At 35.3% G+C, this 21,050-nt stretch overlaps 1 protein-coding gene across 4 annotated transcripts; it reads left to right on the top strand.

The window, feature by feature from the left end:
- Positions 1 to 1,875: 1,875 nt before the first annotated feature.
- Positions 1,876 to 19,952, top strand: LOC129282890 (uncharacterized). Of its 4 annotated transcripts, XM_064096751.1 has the most exons (11): positions 1,881 to 2,219; positions 3,537 to 3,744; positions 5,554 to 5,759; positions 10,776 to 10,986; positions 12,018 to 12,151; positions 15,803 to 15,913; positions 17,127 to 17,205; positions 17,800 to 18,043; positions 18,328 to 18,868; positions 19,166 to 19,352; positions 19,684 to 19,952. In XM_064096751.1, exons 2-11 carry the CDS (start codon positions 3,573 to 3,575, stop codon positions 19,935 to 19,937), a joined length of 2,139 nt encoding a protein of 712 aa, XP_063952821.1. In that variant the 5' UTR covers positions 1,881 to 2,219; positions 3,537 to 3,572; the 3' UTR covers positions 19,938 to 19,952. The 4 variants fall into 4 exon arrangements, with proteins under 4 accessions (XP_063952822.1, XP_063952821.1, XP_063952820.1 ...); XM_064096752.1 differs by lacking the exon at positions 3,537 to 3,744 and having other exon boundaries at positions 1,876 to 2,219; XM_064096750.1 differs by lacking the exons at positions 1,881 to 2,219; positions 3,537 to 3,744; positions 5,554 to 5,759; positions 10,776 to 10,986 and adding an exon at positions 14,042 to 14,791 and having other exon boundaries at positions 12,072 to 12,151.
- The last annotated feature ends 1,098 nt before the right edge of the window (positions 19,953 to 21,050 follow it).

The following is a 21,050-nucleotide window of genomic DNA, read 5'->3' as shown; positions in this document are numbered from 1 at the left end:
TGCGAATTATATTTCTGTTTCACAATGCTCTTTTTCGCGTATTATCTTGCTTCAAAACAAAAATAAGTGGGGTTAATGGTGGAGAAGGCCGTAGCCCCCTTAACCCTATCTAGCCCGAGGAGGAGGGGGGGAGCTTAATAAGCCTTGACATTTTTCGCTAAACGTCTGTAATGGGCTAATAAAAGTAAAGCACTAACTATTTGTTTTTGTTTACAAATTGAAAGAAGGGGAAACTCCCCTTCACACACCCGAAATTTGATTTAGGAGCAATCTTCCAATCAATCTTTATCAGAAAGAAAATTCATTCTAGATTACTCTTCAATATACGGAAGAAACATAGAGTATATATAGGGGTGCGGGGTACTAAAACTAAAGCACTAGCCCGTTGTTTTTGTTTACAAATTGAAAGAAGGGAAACCCCCCCTACACACACCCAAAATAAATTTCAGGAGCAATATTCCAATTGTATTTTATAAAGAGGACTTTTAGTTGAAATTTACTCCTCAATATACGAAAAAACATCGAGTATATAGGGGTGTGGGCTACTAAAACTAAAGCACAAGCCCGTTGTTTTTCTTTACAAATTGAAAGAAGGGAAACCCCCCTACACACACCAAAAATATATTTCAGGAGCAATCTTCCAATTGTATTTTATAAAGAGGACTTTTAGTTGAAATTTACTCCTCAATATACGAAAAAACATCGAGTATATAGGGGTGTGGGCTACTAAAACTAAAGCACTAGCCCGTTGTTTTTCTTTACAAATTGAAAGAAGGGAAACCCCCCTACACACACCCAAAATATATTTCAGGAGCAATCTTCCAATTGTATTTTATAAAGAGGACTTTTGGTTGAAATTTACTCCTCAATATACGAAAAAACATCGAGTATATAGGGGTGTGGGCTACTAAAACTAAAGCACTAGCCCGTTGTTTTTCTTTACAAATTGAAAGAAGGGAAACCCCCCTACACACACCCAAAATATATTTCAGGAGCAATCTTCCAATTGTATTTTATAAAGAGGACTTTTAGTTGAAATTTACTCCTCAATATACGAAAAAACATCGAGTATATAGGGGTGTGGGCTACTAAAACTAAAGCACTAGCCCGTTGTTTTTCTTTACAAATTGAAAGAAGGGAAACCCCCCTACACATACCCAAAATATATTTCAGGAGCAATCTTCCAATTGTATTTTATAAAGAGGACTTTTAGTTGAAATTTACTCCTCAATATACGAAAAAACATCGAGTATATAGGGGTGTGGGCTACTAAATTAACTAAAGCACTAGCCCGTTGTTTTTCTTTACAAATTGAAAGAAGGGAAACCCCCCTACACACACCCAAAATATATTTCAGGAGCAATCTTCCAATTGTATTTTATAAAGAGGACTTTTAGTTGAAATTTACTCCTCAATATACGAAAAAACATCGAGTATATAGGGGTGTGGGCTACTAAAACTAAAGCACTAGCCCGTTGTTTTTCTTTACAAATTGAAAGAAGGGAAATCCCACCTGAGGTCTCACAGGCCTAATTCATTCCCCATAGACTCGTGTGTTAAATTGGCACTTTAAAAAATTCATAAAAAATAAGGATGAAATTCGGGGGTCGAATGTTTACTACCAGTGGATAGGATATATATCTGGCAATCCATATCTGACCAGAAAAGGGTCCTTCGACTGGCTCATTTTAAAAATAAATTGGCGTGTTTGAAGACAGCGTCGGGGGGAGCAGATTCATCACCTCAAACAGCAAAATAGCCCTAATCCTTCCGCCAGTCAAAATACAGTCCAAAATTGGTGATATTTCTTTCCAATTTGGGAAAAGGAAGTTCAGTAATTACCAAAAATAGAATCAGTGTTAGATGGAAAATCATATGCATACACTTTGTCAATCAGCCATATCAAAATTAAAAAAAATGGCAATGGGTTGGCTCGAATGAATATCTATGGCCTGCCACTAGTGATTAGGCCCGTGTAGCCCTGACCCCGTTTGTTTGATTTCTACAAGAATGCACGCTTCTCTTCTTGCGCAAAATCCTGTATCTGATCTATCTTATATCGCGATATTGTTGGCTGGAACTGTTGGCTGGCTTGCTGTTGGCTGGCTTATTGTTGGCTCACTTGACATAGGCTACCGACCGCTTGATTGATTAGGCCTATGCCTATGGTCAACTTGGGTTTACAGCTACTAACGTTACAGTACAGGAGGGGTCAGCAGGTGTGTTTTTATTGTTATTGTTTGAGTTTACTTTGATAATAAATAATAAGAAGTTTAAAAATATTGATTTGTCAGCCTAGGCTAGGCCCGGGCTTAGCTCCATTATTCATGTTATATTACCCATTTTTACGGTAGGTTTGCCCCGGGGACCTCGACACGTCTAGTATAGGCCTACCCAGTTGTTGTGTGTCCGGACAGGTTGTGTGTCCGGACGATCAATTTTAGAAAGTCATTTGGAAAAAATTACAAGCGAAGTTTCATCAAATTTTAGTACAAAATTTTAGAAAATATTATAGAGAACAAAATAGAAGATGATTACAACTATTGAATTCATATTTTTAGTGTAATCTTAACTCTTAAGACAAAAAAGAAGGCTTCAAAAATATAAAGTGTCCGGACACCCGATCCCCCATCCTACGTGTTCGGGCTGCCGCAGTAAACGGTAGGTCAGACAGTTTACTTAGTTTTACTTTACGTTACGTTAGGAATTTATATTCTCACTTAAAGTTGTTAAACTAGCTAGATCTATATAAAATAATGTGGTACGGTAGCCCAACCAGGGCCAGCCACCAGCATAAGACCAGGCCCAGGCCAGGGTGACCAGATTTCACAAAATGAAATACGGATTACGGGACAATCGACAAAGCACGCTGCACGAGCGGAACGACCAAGGCAAGCCGGATTGACGGAGCCAGGTCTGACTTGATAAAAAAATCAACATAGAACTTAGAAGGCTAGACTCAGAGTCCATCAATATTTACACAATGTTGTAAAGAAAAGGAAGGGAGATTGACCGAAAGAATGAAGGAGAGATAAATTGAGGGGAAAGAAAGAAAAAAATGGAAGGGGAAAATGAAGGAAAAAAGAAAGAAAAAAGATTTCCGTCATTCATTCTTTGAAATGAATGAAGAAAGGAAGGGAAGATGGATAAATAAATGTGTGAAAGAAAAAATAAAGGATAAAAAAGAAAGTAAGAAAAAAAAGAGGAAGAAAGAAAGAATTAAGGAAAAAAAAGTTTGCTTTTGAAAGAAACAAAGAAAGAAGAAAAACAGGAAGGGAGGAAGGAAGGAATGGGATGGGAAGAAATAATAAGGGAAAGGAATTAAAAAGAGAATAAAGAATGAAAGGATGAAGTGAGGGAGGAAAGAATGAAGGGAGGAGAGAATGAAAAAAGAAAGAAAGTAATAGGAGAGAAAAAAAACGAAGAGGAAGGGAGAAGGAAGCAGAGAAAAGTTTAAAGAAAGAAAGAATGAATGAAACAAAAAGGATTTTTTTACAAATTTGATAGTAAATTTTAATTGGTTTTTGTATTTTCAGGTATTCGATATAGGTGAAAATTAGCCAGAAAGCCAGATGGAACCCAATCAAATTGATAAGATGAGGGACATTCTTGATGTTCTTAAAAAGCTAGAAAGTTGGACAACCCAGAAGGCAGCTCTTCTTTGTGAACAGATGGATGCAGCCTTCTGGAAATCTGGAGACAAGACCAATTTTTGCCAGGAATTCTGTGACAGTGGTGGAGCTGGTGAGATAATTGTACAGAATGAGAGATGACCCTTCAAAGATAACAGTATACAAAGATCTCAATTATTTGTACTTATTCCCTAAGGGAAGTAATCAAAATATACCCAAAGTGCGTGTAGCATATTGTTCTATTTCATGAAAAAAAATATAACTTGAACTTGAAGTAAAATATTTGAAAAGACATTTTAGCCATTACCAGTATTATTGGAGTAAATGGAAGTATTCCACTTTAAAGCACAAAGTGATCACTTTTATTAGCCATGCCTTTTATATGATTATGTGTATATAGTTTGAATGTATGATAATGTTCATCATGTGTAAGTATTTACAGGCCTACATATAACTTTGAAAATGAACATTAATTATTTACATGTAAATGACATGCACCAGTCGCTGTGACGTATAACTACTAGTGACTTGACAGTAGACAGTACTCAAACAAAAGACTCGGTGACGCGGAATTTCCAGTTATCATACGATGCATCAAGTATACAATCTGGGCATACCATCTAGCATACCATCGAGCATACCATCGAGCATGTTCAATCTGTAGCATAAAAATATAAACAAATAATAAGCATCTGTATATGCAGTTACATTTATGTACTTGCATGAGATAAAATAAATAGTCTATGTATTGCACAAATTATTTGTGACGTTTGAATCTTGCATAAATAAATATTCTGGTTTCCTGTAACAAATTTACCTATCAAATTCTGTCAATGTATTCAAATGACCTTGAATAAACTTTGCTATATGCGGTTAAATAAACAAAACCTTTACTTTGTCTCATTTGTCCTTTATATCAACTACGATACTTAAATATTACCTTGCCTCTAAACTATATACTCTGAGGCATTATTGACTAGCAATAACTTTACTCAAACCAATAACTAGGCTTTCATTTCACCTTCACTGTATGTGTTATTTGTAATTATCAGGGCTTTAAAATGCACCAAAAACTGGCATTAATGCCTTATTTCCAAACTCATACATATACTGTATCCTTTTCAACAACTAGAACCAAATGTAGCTAACAAAGAACAACATTTGTTTATTTGACATTCCATTTCGTTTACAACTCTGAACATGAATAGCCTACTATGCACTGTGTGCGAGATTACCACACAGTACCGTACCGATATGCTATTACGCAACACTCTTCATGTGCATGTCCAATTACCTATCAATGTACAATGTCAATATACGTTTATCACACGTGTATTCTATACGTAAACTCCAAACACTTTCACCAAAGTTATGAGCTAAATTAACAACAAATTAATTATCGTCTCGAGTTAATTTTGGTTCCATATATTCAGTTAAACATTACATTACGGAAATATAAAGGTCCTTTTACTTACAACATTGGACTTGTACCGATTATCTTGAATTCTACTGTAAAGTCACGACGGGCTGAACTTTAAATCTTGGTCGATCTTGGCAAGGCAAATTTCCAACGCCCTCTATCGACCCAGATAAATGATGCTACAACTCAATTAACGTCTCTGACGTCATGTTAAATATTTCAAAGAAAAAATACACTTTCTAAATCTTACAGTCGCATTATACTATAAGATATTAAAGTTGAACACAGCCTCATCAAAAGATTATGTGAAGACACCTACTGTATTCTATCCTGTATTTAACTTTTTTTTCTGACATAAATCTATAAAAGGGATTAGGTTTCCCATGTGAAAAGAGCTGTTTGCCTTCTTTTGTGACACACATTGATTTTAAGTTCATTCATTCAATATACTTTTATTTGCTTATTACTTGCCTTTCTCACAATACATCTTATCTTTCATAGAACTTCTGGTATCTGCCCTGATTAAGTTTGAGGACGATGGACTATTCAGAGTGAAAGGGGCTTGGGAAACTGCCTTTGTTATTTACAACCATTTATGTAACCTCAGCGAAACCAGTATGGTCCTCTCCCTGAAAATGGGAGAAGAAGGAATGGTGAAACTTTGCTCACACAATATTGATAAATACAGAGGAAAAATATCACTGCGGGTGAGTAAACACCACGGTTTGTACCAGAGAAAAGGTTGTATACATGAGGGTTCAGGGCCCAGGGCAATGTTGTCCCCCCCCCCCTAAATGCTCAAGAGAAACCTAAAAAATAAAATGAAAAAATAAACAGAAAATCCCCATGCAATGCAATGATAAAGGGCAAGTCCAAGAAAAGGTCACCCTGGAAGGAAAAATTTCATCTTTAATTTAAGAAGTTATCTTTGGTGGGGTAAGAAAGCCCAAATGTTGAATTTTAAAATTTCATTAGGAAAACTGTGATAATATGCATTTTTATGCTAATTTGGAGCACCTAATTTGCATAATTGGTAAAATGGGCGTTACGTATGGGACAATTTTAAAAACTCATAGAAAATAATAACAAAACTTCTGAGATTTAGTCATAGGTGGGACATGGACCCCCTAACATCTTATTACTTTTGGGGGAAAAAAGTGGTGTCATCTAATTAATTATGCAAATTAGGTCTTGTCCAAGGATGGAATGTCCCATACGTAACATTTTGAGGATGTTTTTTTAAGTTATTTCTCATAATACAATACTTGTATTGTTGCATCTCTGGGAAGTTCTAATTCATTAAGTATGGAAATGTTATACCACAAAAAGTTTCAAAAATAGAGTTTACTTTTTAATTAAAAGTTAATTAAAAAAATGTTACGTACGGGACAACATGTTACGTATGGGACATTTACACATAATGTCAATTGGGAGATTTGTGTACAAAGTGAATGGAGAAAAACCAATTTCAAGAGTGCTCTAAAAAGTGATTATTTACCTTTTCTTTAGTTTTTAAAGACTGATTTGTTATGAATACTGAATAATGAAAACGATTGAAGCGAAAAAATTGTGAAAATTGAAAAATATGAAAAAAATAAAAAACAATAGAAATACATAAGAAATTCATGAACCATGAAAAAAAAGTTGAAATTACTTATTTCCTTTTCAGTCATATCAAATATGTCTCAATAGAAAATTTTAAAAGAAAGAAACTCTTTTGTTATTTCCATATTTTAAATTATTTCAATTTTTTGAATATGGGGAAAATTGTGTACGTTCTCTATGGGGACAAAATGTCCCATACGTAACTGTCCCATACGTAACATGTCATTAATTTGTTTAATTAGAGTCTGTAATTAGAGGGATTTGGCTTATGACATGAAACTTGCCTTAGATATACTAGAGTATTGTGACTTCTATCACAATAACTTACAAGTTGTCAAATGAAATACTTTCAGAGAATTCTCAACTTGAATGTTTTTTTTTTTTTTAATTGTCTTTTTTTTGCGTCCCATACGTAACGACACATCTTTTCTCTCTAAAAGGTCAAGGTCATATATCATTTTTTGCATGATTATTCTTCTCCTAGATGTCTACCATCATGAGGGTATTCAATCTAATCAAATTCATTTAACGCTATTTTTCAGGTCATTAAAGCCTCTGAAATGTCCCATACATAACGCGCGCGAATTCTTGGACTTGCCTTTAAGCTTCTCCACTGTTTAAAGTAGCCCCCAAAATTAAAAAAATATATATATATATATCATTTTTGTCTGGTATGTTCACATAAGTTTACAAATGCATAGTGCAAGCAATAAGTTAATTAAAGGAATTAAAATGTTCATAAACCTAGAAAAGTGTGAGCAAAATTTTTGAATGAAAGAATTTGTATATTATAAAGAAAAGGGGGAAAAGCATTGAGTTTTATATTTTGTTGTTTCTTCCGAATTAATGAAAGGAATGAAGAAAGAGCCAAGAAAAAATGTTGGTTTAAGGTTCTTACATTTTTATGTTTTATGCAATGTGAGTCTTTCAAAGATATTTCATTTTGTGATTTAATGTACAGTCAGACGGCAGGTCCCAAGAAAGTGGCTTCTTTTATCCAAGTGATATTCATGACTTGAGATGTTTTGCATATTTAGTGAGCTTGATGCGGACCGAAACACCTCTTTTCATTCGGTCATTGCTGCTCTAATTGTGCATCGAATTTCATGAATTTGGTATCATTGTAAAGAAGAAAAATCATTCTTCCAGGTCATGTGTTTGAATTTATTCAAAGATTTTGTAATATAGGTTAAAATTTTGATCTAAAATATGCTACAAAATAATTATTTTCACCTGACAAAAGCTGCTATTTTCACACTTTATTTTTGTTTGAGCCCAAATGATTTTAGATCATGATATAGCTGAATATGTATGCTTTAAAATGATATAGGTTTCAAAATAAGAATTGGTTTAATCGGGTCAAGATCACACTTTTCATTTGCCAAGTACATAAAGCAGCTTGAAAACAAGAATACTGCACTCTGATTGGTCAAAGAGACCACACACAGGCAAATTCCAACGGTTCCAGTGTCTGGGTTCATGGGAAGGTCACACTTCCCATGTGATAATCTCCTCAAATACCCCGCACCTGTTGTTCTGTGAACCTTATCCAGCCAATCAGAACTCTGGGTTTCATGCAAGTACAAAATTTCAGAAATCTCGTCTTGTACCTTGGTGGGAAAAGTGTGATCTTGACCTGATTAAAAGGTGCCGCATATCAAGAGTGGCATTGTGAGAAAGTACAGAAGTTCAGCTTTATGGTGATATACAGTAGATATTATTGAGGCTCAAAATAAAAAGTTTTGCACAATTTGCAAAAGAAAACAGAGGAAGAAAATTCAGTTTTGAGGCACATTTTCAGGCCAGAAATTTACTTATTTAACAAAATATTGTATACAAAATAAATGACCAATATGAAAGAGTAACATTTACTCTATCTGATGGTGCTATAATATTTCATTTAACTTGAGGTTAAAACAGGTAAATTCTTAGAGAAAGAAAATCTCACGAATCGCAAGATTTTGCAAGGAGGAGGATTCAGCCACGAGATGATTTGGATGAATCTGGCCTTTTTGCTCATTAGCATAGGGACCTGCGGTCTGACTGTCAAAAATGTGGCTGTGATTTTTCCTTTACTATCAAAATTAATCAAAGGAAACATAAATCATGAATTTTACATTTATTTATATCAGCTACAGTGTCTATCAGGAATAATATCAAGATGGAAAAAAGAATCACATGACTATAAAGTATATATGTCTATATAATAATACCAAATGTATCATTAATTTAAAGTAAACTAGATATTTTAGATTCGAAATATTTGAAAAAATACAGTAATCTGTTGCACTTGCAATTATGCAAGCTTTGTATCAGCATTATAACCTTACAATAAATGGTTGATTAAATTGGAGTAAATTGAGTACAGGATACACAGTTGCAGCAAACATTTCCTTTCTATCGGAAGTATTACCGTTTCCTGTAATAAGATCTGGGGCCCGTAACACAAAACTTAGCAATGATTGTAGAACATTTTTCTACGATTGATTCCATTGACTACAGTGTACAATCAATCGTGAAAATCAAGCGTACGATCAATCGCTAACCTTTGTGTTACGGGACCCAGGATCCTGTTGTATAATACCTCTTTATTCAGTTGTTTAAAGGGCGCTGTTGTAAAAGTATAAGTAAATTATATGTTATATAAACATTATTTAAACATTTTATGCCAATTATAAATAATACTAAATGTCATTTCCTTTTTTAATAGTAAATGAAGATTTTCCAAATATTGTTAGTTAAAAAAAATTGAAAATATTTTCTTTATTTGTAAATTATATAGTTTGTCCCTTCAATTTATTTATAATTAGTTTTGAATATTAATTATTTATAAATAATAGTAAACAAATTAGTTCTTATTCATTATTAACAATTATAATTTCAAATAATTATTTACAAATAATTAAATTTCATTTTGTATTATTTATGAATAATGACATATCATGCTTAAATAACAATTATATAGTACATATTTTGCTTAAATAATACTTTTTACAAATGGCACCCACAGTGGTGACTAAGATAGAAACTTAAAAAAAAACTTTATTTTGTTGGATGTTGAGCAATGTTACTATGGTAGTCAGTGACTACCATAGTAACATTGCATCCCTTGGTCAATATCTCACCTTCTATAGTGGCCACTATTAATCAGCTTCACTGAAACTTTGGACTCTTGACGGTAGTTGAATAGTCCTTGCACTTGCAGCTGAATCTAAACACGAATCTTACTCTTAGAATAATGATTATATTCAATAATCATAGGTGTTTGGTGGATTGAAACAGATACATGTATGCAATATCATACAAAAAAAAACTAACTCATTAAAAAAAATACTCTCTGTCCAGTACATTGCACAGTATTTACAATATATGGTAAATCTAAGATGGCCCCTAACCTGTCTATAATGGCCACCTGTCTATAGCATTGACCAATTTTGTCATTTCCCTTCGGTGGCCACTATACACAGTTTGAGTGGACATGGATAACTTAACAGCTTTATTGAACACCTTGTGGTAATATGTATCTGAAGTGTATTAAACGTTCATTTTACCTCCATAATCCAGTATTCTATTTCGTAAAGTTCAGTCTTTTTTTTTCCTTTTTCTCATGAATTTACTAGTTACAGTTTCATGTAAAACAGTCTGTAGGTTTTCTTGAATTGCTCTCACTCAATCAAATTAAAAAAAAATCTGCCAAGGCTCTCATGGTAATATATTACACTATAGGTAATTGTAATTCTTCCCCCTTTTTGATTAGATTTTCATTGTTTTCCTATTCTTTTCTGTGCCATGAAACATCTTTTTATGATGGATGCCGGGGCGTTAAAAATGTCCATATTATTATTTATCTTATCATCACTTGTGTTTTCACTAGATTTTGATCCCCATGTGGAGTACATTTAAACTTTGCTGTAGTGAGACCATCCACAGGAAACAAAAAATGTTGCCTTCAAATTCAAAGACAGGTGGCTGCTATATACAGGTTCTTAGACATAAACTGTCTTGATGGGAATCTATTTTAGTGGTCACAATAGTGAGTTGGTTGCTGTAGAGAGATGGCTGCTAACAGGTTCTACTGCACTTATCACAAGTTTCTTTTTGTACTTTTTTCATTAAAGGACATTCAATCTCTAATCCGCGTCTCCCTGAGCATCCTATGCAATATGTCGACCACGCCCGGCAACAGGCACCTGTTTCGGGAAGAGGGTGTGGCCAAAAAGATGCAACCGTACCTGGAGGGTGACCCTTTTTTTAAAACCATCTGTATGATAACCCTTGCCTATATCATTGAGGAAGGACAGGAAGAGACTCTCGTAGAAAAGGAAGCTGGTAAAGTATATACTAGTAGATGGGGTTTTTAAACACAATATTATCAATCAGTCTTTTTTTTTTTTTTTTTTTTAGTTCTGTTTTTTATGCAATTTGCTCATTACCCAATAATTTTTTTTATTTTTATCAATTTTTATTCTTGATCTATGGAAAGACTTTTAAAATATGATTTTAATGATGATCCTGGTTAGTCAAATTTTCTTGATTGTATAAAATAGTAGTAATAAAGGTGCTGCTTTTCCGACTGCGATGGCGGCGGAGTCAACATTGGAATCTTAACCAAGGTTAAGTTTTTGAAATCTCATCATAACGGCCTAGTTCATGAAACTTGGACATAAGAGTAATCAAGCATTACTGAACATCTTGCCTGAGTTTCAGGTCACATGACCAAGGTCATATGTCATTTAGGGTCAATGAACTTAGACCATGTTTGAGGAATCAATATCGAAATCTTAACCAAGGTTAAGCTTTTGAAATGTTGTCATAACTTCGAAAGTATATGGACCTAGTTAATGAAACTTGTGAGGTCAACAAACTTTGGTAATGTTGGGGGAATTTGTGGAATTGTCATCATAACTTTAAAAGTTTATAGATCTAATTCATGAAACATAGACATAAGTGTAATCAAGTATGAATGATTGTTTTGCACACGTCTTTGGTCACATGATTATGGTCAAAAGCCAATTTGGGTCAATGGACATAGTATTTTATTATATGAATTTTTTCGTTTGTTGCTATATTAAATCACGTAATGCAGGCGAGACTGCCAAAGACGTTCCACTTGTTTAAGTAAAAGAAAGAAAAGAAAAAAGGAAGAGAGATGAGCTCAAAAAGTCAAGAATTATATGTCGTGTAACTCATATTACATGTGTATATCAAATGAGAAAGCCCAAGTTGTCCTCCCCCCCCCCATATCAAAATACCCTGGTGCCACCCTTGCTTACAGGGTGTAGCTGTTGATAGTTTCTAAAGATTCTTAAAAATTGTATTCCTTATTCTCATTTGTGAAAATTGATTGAAATTATTTACAGATACCTTAGAGTACCTGGTAGGCATCCTTCGAGATGCTTTGAAGAGCCCCGACAAGAGGTTCCGAGGGTTGTGTGACCGAGAGATCGCTTCAGCTCTCGGTAGGTTAGCTGTCCACGATAGTAATAAATGCAAGGTAAATTCCAATTTTTATATATTTTTTATATTTGAGAACTGAATTGCAGGGATGCCACTTTTCAGACTGAAGTCAGAATTCAGACTTTTAAGACTTATTTTCAGCTATAGAAAACACATTTTTTCTAAGTGATTTGCGAAGTTTTTCTTTATCAATCTTAGTGGCATCTTTTAAAATGTTATTGCAAGTTTGTGAGTGAAGAAACTTGGAGGCATTCAAAGGAATTTACAAATGAATTCTATCTGAGAAAACATTTTAGAGAGGATTTCATGAAGATCATGCTACCAGATTGATCTATTCCAGTGCTTAATGCGAAAATACTGAAAAATATTTGGCGGTAATTCCCAACCTATTTTGGTAAATTATCACATTTTCTAATGTCTACAGGATATTCACCTATTACCCATTCACAGCCATTTTTGCTAAACATGATATAATTTCGCTTTATTTTTAGTTAGTCTTGTTTGCCAATAGAAAATACCTTCTTAGCCTAAGACAAGTTTGTTTGATGAAATAAACTGATAATAGGCCAAACTGTCATTGGTATGGAAAAGTAATGTTGATTAAATGGCTATTCATTTAATCATTCAAAAAAATTATGGATAATTGGATAATTTATGGATAATTATAATATATGCAAATATAATAATATATATATAACGATATTACATTTCACGTGTTGGACATAGATGAGATAAAAGAGGCAAAAAGGTAATGCATTATACTAGTTCCAACAGAGTTTATTTTCAAGTCCAAATTTTCGACGTAAATCCCACGTCTTCTTCAGGGTTACAATAAAGCTCACAGTGACAAAATATTGTAACCCTGAAGAAGACGTGGGATTTACGTCGAAAATTTGGACTTGAAAGTAAACTCTGTTGGAACTAGTATAATGCATTACCTCTTTGCCTCTTTTATATATATATATTATGATACATACAAATATATACGTGCATATGATGTAGAACGTTTTTTGTAATTAGATTGACATTAATATTAAAGTTGATATAAGAAGACGATCACAAAAGTAGAGATCTTTACATCATTAGAAAGCTTTCAACCTACTTAATATCAATAAGTTAATTTAAGACAATAAAACGAATTGAAAATATTAAAAATAAGCGATTAAAACTACCTAAATATGGAAGTCATCGACGCCAATTCTCACGGCGTGAATTCGGTTCGTTTTGTGTGACGTCACGTCATGGCACTATTTGTTTTGACAAAGTGGTGGGGCCCTGTGTTGTGTGGAAAGTCTTCGTCGATATACTCCCGATACATTGTTGTTTGAGAGCTTATGATGTTATTACGAGTCAATTTGTTGTTTTCTTTCGATTCATTTTGAATAGATAAACAACACAAAACATTATAATACCCAAAATATTATTTTTATATCATGTAATAGACTTTTTTTGGGGGGGAAGAGAAACCACAGTGGTGCAAGGTGTGTGGGTATACTGTACTGTAATGAACAAACATACTTGCGAAACTTGGAGCAAATAGAACGAAGTGTGTTAAACTATCGTCGATATTTCAAACTTAATTGTGACTATACACATAATCAACTATGTTTTTTAGCCTAAATCATCCCATCGAAGAAATACTTAATGTGAGGATATTAGTTAAAAGGGAAGTTTAAATCACGATTTCTCGACTGTCAAATGCAAGCCGACGACATTTGTTGTGATATATCTATCCGCGAGTGATGCGGCTATTGCACACAAGCGAGCGGAATCGACAAGGTTGGAGGCGCCTGGCCTGTGGGGCTGGTAAGTTGCACGCTCCGCTAAAGTTATGCTCTAGTGACCCGGTTACTCCGTTGCTGCTTGGATTTTATACTCTCGGAAATTTGGTAATTTTGTTTTGATAGTCTGATTTTCTGCTTTATAGTGCTTGTCTGTGTAGAGATTAGTAATGAAGGATGGTGATGGGCCGTCAGGTTTGGAGAAAGAAGAAAAGGGGAAGGCAAAAAAGAAGGATTCCGGAGGGTATCGATGCATGGTGATGCATTGTTCGTCGACTTATGCAACCACTACTGTACATACGATGCCAGGGCCGATGCCTCGACCTGGAGGTACCGGTAGGTTTAGCTCCTACCAAATGGCATGGATCAACTTTATCAAAAGACACCGTGTGTTCGACCACTCAAGGGTGAGACATATTCATGTGTGTAGCCTGCATTTTGATCAATCACAATATGATCAGACACAGCTCAAAATGTTTGAACTGGGACTACGTAAATTGCCTCCGAAGCTGCTGGCAAATGCCATTCCCCATATCTACAATCCTACTGCTGACCCTGCCAGTGGCAGTGGACATGGACACCGTGATGGCACCCTTCTACATGTATCTCCTAAAGTGAGATCTAACTTTAGTACTTCAACATTGGCTAGCCCTTCATGTCCTTCCGCTAATGTTGTCCCGTCTGCCTCATCATCATTGGATGATCAGGACCCAGATAGATCATCTACATTTGTTGGCCTTGAGCATGAACATGATGGTGAAGACTACTCTCAGTACTCTCAGACTCCAGTGAGCGCAGTGTCGGCACCGCTGGAGCCAGTGGCTGGAACTGCAACTTCGCCGACCTCTCAGGATGTTCGTAGGAAACGACAACGAACTTCATATAGCCGGAAGAAAGTGAGTAAATCATCTAGAATTTAATAAGGCATGTTAGGACTTAATAGGAGTCTAATCAGTGTATTATTTTTTTTGTCACGATAGGTCATTTGGGCAAAAATAATTTTCAGAGTAGAATCTAGAGTAGATCTACATCTAGACTTGCCTCTCATCATTACGGGTGTCTAATGTTAGTTCCAACAATCAAATATGGATATTTTACATGTCTAGAGCCAAATCTAGACTCATTAAATGAAACATCAATATGAGGGGGGGGGGGGATGTGTAATGTAGGCCTTCATATATATCTATATATAGAGTGTGAAGCTCAACACTCAGTCATATTGGTGTATCGGTAAATGTTGAATGCTGGTGTTCTACTTCTGACAACTTGCTTTGGTCTAAAGGAAAAGCAAATTTATTCAATTTCGGTCAGGTCTGAACAGCAGTGCTTGGGTCTGATGGGTCGTCAAATATTTTTTTATGCCATGCCGGTGACGATATTTCCCAATTGAATAATAGGGACGTTGTATACACATTCCAAATTCATCTTGTTTATTAATTTTTTTTCCAATAAGAAAAATCATAGGAGGCACAACATGCCCCCCCCCCCCACCCTTGCACCAACTGCAACTTTTGGATGTCGTTACACATTCTACATGTAGCACACATGATATTAATTTTCTTGATTTTGAGTAAGATGTAAAATTTACTACATGATCTCCAAGCAAAAGAGGGATCAGAGAGAGCATAACCAGTATATTCACAATGTTGACTTGATGACCTGAATAAGTGTTCCTTAACTTCCTTTAGTTTCTGATAACACATCAATGTATATGTTTAATCTTAGCAGATTTATACGTAGGACTTTTCTCTCTCCTGTTCTCCAACTCTATACTCTTCAATGTACAGTATTTATAGGTTCTGTTTGTACTGCTTTTTACATTGTCATGACCGTATTTTGTTTTCCCCACCAAAATTATATTCATGAGATCATGATGACCATAGTTACTTCTCTACTTTATTTGGTAGGAGGTTGTCGAGATAACCGAGGAGTATACACGGAAAGATGATGAGGAACGAGCCTCGGCACGTACCAAAGATATTCTTGGGCGTAGTAAAGGTTTCCAGTGCTCGGTGAAGGTAGGTGAAATTGAACTATTGAACGATAATGCTATGACATGAAAGGACAAGTCCACTCCAACAAAAAGTTGATTTGAATAAAGGAGAAAATTCCAGCAAGCATGACACTGAAAATTTCATCAAAATCGAATGTAAAGTTTTCATGTATGACATTTTAAAGAACTAATGTCACAAAATAGGCAAGTGAAGGAACTGATGACATCACTCACTATTTCTTTTATATAAATATTCAAAATATTTTAATTTTCTCAATTGTCCTGTGAAACAAAGTTTTCTTTCTCCCTGAACGTATGGAATTGCCATTGTTTTAACATTTTATGGTTCAGTCAAGCTGGTCCTCATTGCCAAATCTGTTTTAAAAAGAAATGTTGTGTACTGTAATTCAAACAAAGAACAAAAGAAATATTGAGGGACATCATACATGTACATGTAGATTCTCTCATTTGCTTACATGTGACTAAATTGTGCATGCATATAACCATTTAAGTGAAAAATAAGCAGAACTTTTAAAATGTACATGTAATTATTCAACCATCTTTTTTTTTTACATCTTAATATTGATGAAATTTTCAGCTTGTTTGTCTTGTTTGTTTTATTTATTCATTATTCTTGACAAATTGGATAATATATGAGGGGCACAATGTCCCTCAACCCTGGGTGTATTGTTGTTGCACAGGTTATTTTGATGAAACTGGATTTGTTTTTTGAAAAAATTTCTTCACCTCCAACTTTCTAAAAATTGAAGTAAACCATACACTGTGTGTGTATGGGGGAGAGTGTATTTGTACAGTATATAATTGTCATGGGTGTTATCAAGGATAGTACTTTTTTTTCTATTTCATGCCATAGGCAGATTTTTTTTAAAGCAAATTAAACAAGTTCAGTACATGACACAAATGTTTTATGGATATTGGAGGGAAATGTACAAATTTTTTTCTGCATGTTAATGGCCATCATGGATGTTTTGATCAGAAGCAGAATGTTCATAACAGTTTGAATGCATACAACATGTAGTCCTGGTAGTGTAGCAAAAGTAACTCAAGAACCATCACTTATCCAAAATGCACATTTATTTCAGTAGCATTAACTAATTTACATCCTTAGGTTCATGGAGTTGCAACTTTTTAGTTTCTATTTCAACTACCAAGTGATTCATGTGTCTCTTCAGTCAAAATACTTGTGAGTAACCATTAATAAACTAATCAATTTTCAGATGGTTCATCGGAGAGTTGGCATTCGGAAACAGAGGCGCACCTGCAAAGTGCAAGTAAAGCCCATCACTGTGTCAAAGGGTAAGTGGAGAAAATGATAAAAGCAAGTCTTTGTGATTTTGATAAATGGAGGATCATTTTGAATGCGTTCTAATCGAGCATAATACATGCACCACCAATGTTCATGATCATGGGAGGCTTGGGTGTTGACAACCTGAAATTTTCAGTAATAATAACGTCGACTTATCTCTAATATTCAATGTGAACAAATTTACTTGTATGTATAATACAGGAATTTTTTACCAGATTATGACCCCCCCCCCTTTTTTTTAAAGGAGGATACATAAAAATCTTCAATGTCAAGTTTATACACGTACATTCCGTATTCCTAAGTGATGGTACATGTAATTTCCATTTGACTGAGACAGAAATCTGTTGAATGATCCCGAGAGATGTGATAACAGTTTGAGCCACAAATTATTTCTATGGTCTCCAGGATTTTTGTTTAGTTTTATTTCTTGTTTTTGTTTTGCAGTTTTTCATTTAGATTTTTTTTTTTTTTTTTAGTTACTGTTCTAATTTATTCTTGAGTCTTACAGTCCAAATAGGAAAGTAGCCTACATGTAGTGTAATAGGAAATATGTTGCTTTTACATTTTCATGTTCTTCATGATAGGAAAGCAAGTGAATTTTCCGAAAGAGCGTGCAGCAGATCTTTGTGATGCAGTCACACAGACTGAAGGAATTTTTGTGTTGAAAGCAGCCAACCAACATGTTGAAAAAGAAGCAGTGGATGATGTCGAGGATGAAGCAACGGATGATGAACCAGCAGATGATGAACCAGTGGATGATGAGACCAAGGACCCCACATATATTCCAGGTGAAGAGACCAACTCACCACGCAAAGAAGGGCAGTCAAGGTAAATTTTGTTTTATCCTATTAAATTCATTTGACATAAATATACAATACCCTATTCTTGACATTGTTCATTAATTTTAGTAAAATACAAAGCTGTTTGACATCACAAAAATACATAAATATAAAACCTGATCTAAATAATATATGGTGAATATGCAACTACCTGTGATCAGTACATGCAAATTCAACTGTATTTGTCATTTTTCTTTTCAGTAATGCCTCGGAATACTTGTAATCCTGAATTCTTTCTTCTTATTTTCTATTTGTTGTTTGTCTTCTTTACAGATCTGAACCAAAGAGCCCTTTAATGCAGGAGAAGTTTATCGTGTTTGAGAGTAACCTGATGGAGCTCTTTGAAGTATGCATCTCTTGCCTTTCTAAGAATGTGCATGTGGAAAAAGTTTCTTCACAATCTTTAGGATCTGCACTGAAAGTTGTGACAACCTGCCTAGACTGTGGTCTTCGCCGGGAATGGCTCAGTCAGCCAAAGGTTGGTGACATCTACGCGGGCAACATGCTTTTGTCTGGTGCTATTCTGTTTGGAGGAAGTAGTCCCACTAAAGTGCTTCGTGTCTTGCGACACATGAATGTGAAGGCCATTACAGTGGAAACATTCATGAAACACCAGCGAGAGTACCTTCAGCCAGCAGTCATCAGAGTAGCCAAGAAGGAGCAGAGGAAGCTGATCAACGAAATTCCAGAAGGGGAGCCTCTCATCCTTGGTGGTGATGGGCGGTCTGATTCTCCGGGCCACTGTGCAAAGTATGGATCGTACACCTTGATGGATCTCAAGAGGAACAAAATCTTGGATGTGCAATTGGTCCAGGTATGGCAAGAAATTTTCTTTTACAATTCTTTTACAATTCATAATCAATATTTGGGTGAGTGCTATGGGAATCGAACAGATCAAATTAAACTGGCATGCATTGTTATATAGATATATGTATGCATAGCTTGAAAAAAAAGTTATTTTTATAACTTTAAGCCACATTACTCTTTCAAAATGTATTTCTTCTACTCAGAATTTTTCATTGCAAAGGGAATCAATTTGCCATTTTTTTTTCCTATCACATTTCCTAAATTGGTATTTAAATTGTTGTTGCATCCTTATATTTTCTTACAGAGCAATGAAGTTCGCAATAGCAATGCGATGGAGTTGGAAGGTCTGGCAAGGGGACTCACTAGTCTGAAGGAGAAGGGGGTCAATATACGTATGCTGGTGACAGATAGGCACCTCCAAGTGGCTAAATGGCTCCGAGAGAATTATCCTGACATCAATCATAGATATGATGTGTGGCATATTGCGAAAGGTATGCAGGAAGTACTTTCATTTCTCATAATTATCCTTTGTTTTTATGTTTTGTTATGTATTATGTTGAATTGAGAACAATGTCCGGTCCATTATGTTGAATTAAGAATAATTCCAGGTCCTTCCTCCATTTTCCCCTTTATTTTCAGAACATGATGGGGGGGGGGGGGGGGCTTGGTCACCATATGCCCATCAATGAGAAATTGTATCCTCTGAAAGTAAGGTTTTCTTTCATGTTTGCTCTGATAGTAACAGTCCCTTGTGTAGAGATCATTTCTTATTGACATGCATAGATATATTGAATAAGAAACTTGGTTGAATTATCATCTTAGGTCTGAAGAAAAAGATCATCGCAGTGTCCAAGCTGAAAGATTGTGAAGTTGTTGGCAGATGGAAGCGGTCCATCAACAACCATGTTTATTGGTGCGCCTCATCAACCCCAGATGGTGATGGAGAGGTCATGGTGGCCAAGTTCAAGTCTATCCTAAATCACATGCGGAACATACATGAAAACCACAGTGACGTCTATCCTGCATGCTCTCATGGAGAGAATCATGGACAAAGAGAGTGGATGAGGCAAGGTTAGTATTGCTAGGACAGTTTTTTTGCATGTTAAGTAACATATTTAGTGAAGATTAGTGGATGCAAAACAATGATAACTGCTTGATTGCTAAAACAAACGATTACTTGCCAGTAAAATTTGCAGGGGCGATTTTAACAATTTAATGATGCCCTACCAATTTTGATAATTCAGCTTTGATGTGCAAGTAGTCAGGTTGTCACAATTTTTAGGCAGGAGAATGTGTCTTAACTTTGGTCTCCCTAAATTCAGTGTGAAAGGAATAATGTATGAACTTAAACTTGCCTACATGTACATCCAATGCTGATTTATGGTACATATGGTGTGCAGAGTGAGATTTGAATTGACTGTGATAAGAGAACATGCATGTATCACGACCTGAGAAGCGAGTCAATATCAAATGTCAATTTATTTAGCTATGCGAATTCACATAAAAAAACAAGATACTGTAGATTGTGTCTTAATCGTGTCATGACGAAAAAGGGTGATGGCACAACAAATGATGACTGTGATGGGTATGCAGACTTTTATAGATATACACCATGTGTAAGTTATTTATCTAATCCTTTTCATTTTGATAATTACAAAATAGTACATACTACATTGGATCAAAGAAGTACAGGAAGCAATGAGAATATTTTACATTTAAGTTTAAGGCGGGACGTCAATATCCGGGAGGGGTGTGCAAACGCGTTTGCACGCCCTCATTACTTTTCATGCACGGGCTTGCACGCCACGAAGTTAATGAGGTTGAATTTGCATATCAATAGAGCACCCTTGCGATCATCGCGGAGTGACATAACGAGCCCGTGCAGTCGCGTTCTGGCACTTCTATTGTTCCCGGGCATTGGGCTGGCAAGCCTAGAGGAATTTATTGGCGCGTGTAGAGAAGTTCCTTACCTCAATTGTTTGCCGTGAAATGTTGTGAGGGTGCAACTACTAGTATAATGAATGACGATGTGTGCCGTAATTAATTGGTTGGAAGGCGTGACAAGTATTCAAAGGGACAAGAACCTGGACGCAAAAATTTTGCTCCGGCGAATCGCTTATTCATGCTTACACCTTCGTCACATTTGCTATACGGCGGCCGTACGGCGAGTCAATAACAGCCGTTTTAAC

Source organism: Lytechinus pictus, chromosome 3 (assembly GCF_037042905.1).
Source record: "Lytechinus pictus isolate F3 Inbred chromosome 3, Lp3.0, whole genome shotgun sequence".
Classification (NCBI taxonomy): Eukaryota; Metazoa; Echinodermata; class Echinoidea; order Temnopleuroida; family Toxopneustidae; genus Lytechinus; species Lytechinus pictus.
This window is presented reverse-complemented; position numbering and strand designations above follow the sequence as displayed.

Bases quoted from the DNA above. Each gene is read 5' to 3' on its own strand.
- LOC129282890 (XM_064096750.1), top strand. From the start codon at position 14,066: ATGAAGGATGGTGATGGGCCGTCAGGTTTGGAGAAAGAAGAAAAGGGG. The intron at 15,914-17,126 runs GTAGGTGAAATT...ATCAATTTTCAG, and splicing joins GTTTCCAGTGCTCGGTGAAG to ATGGTTCATCGGAGAGTTGG. The intron at 17,206-17,799 runs GTAAGTGGAGAA...TCTTCATGATAG, and splicing joins GCCCATCACTGTGTCAAAGG to GAAAGCAAGTGAATTTTCCG.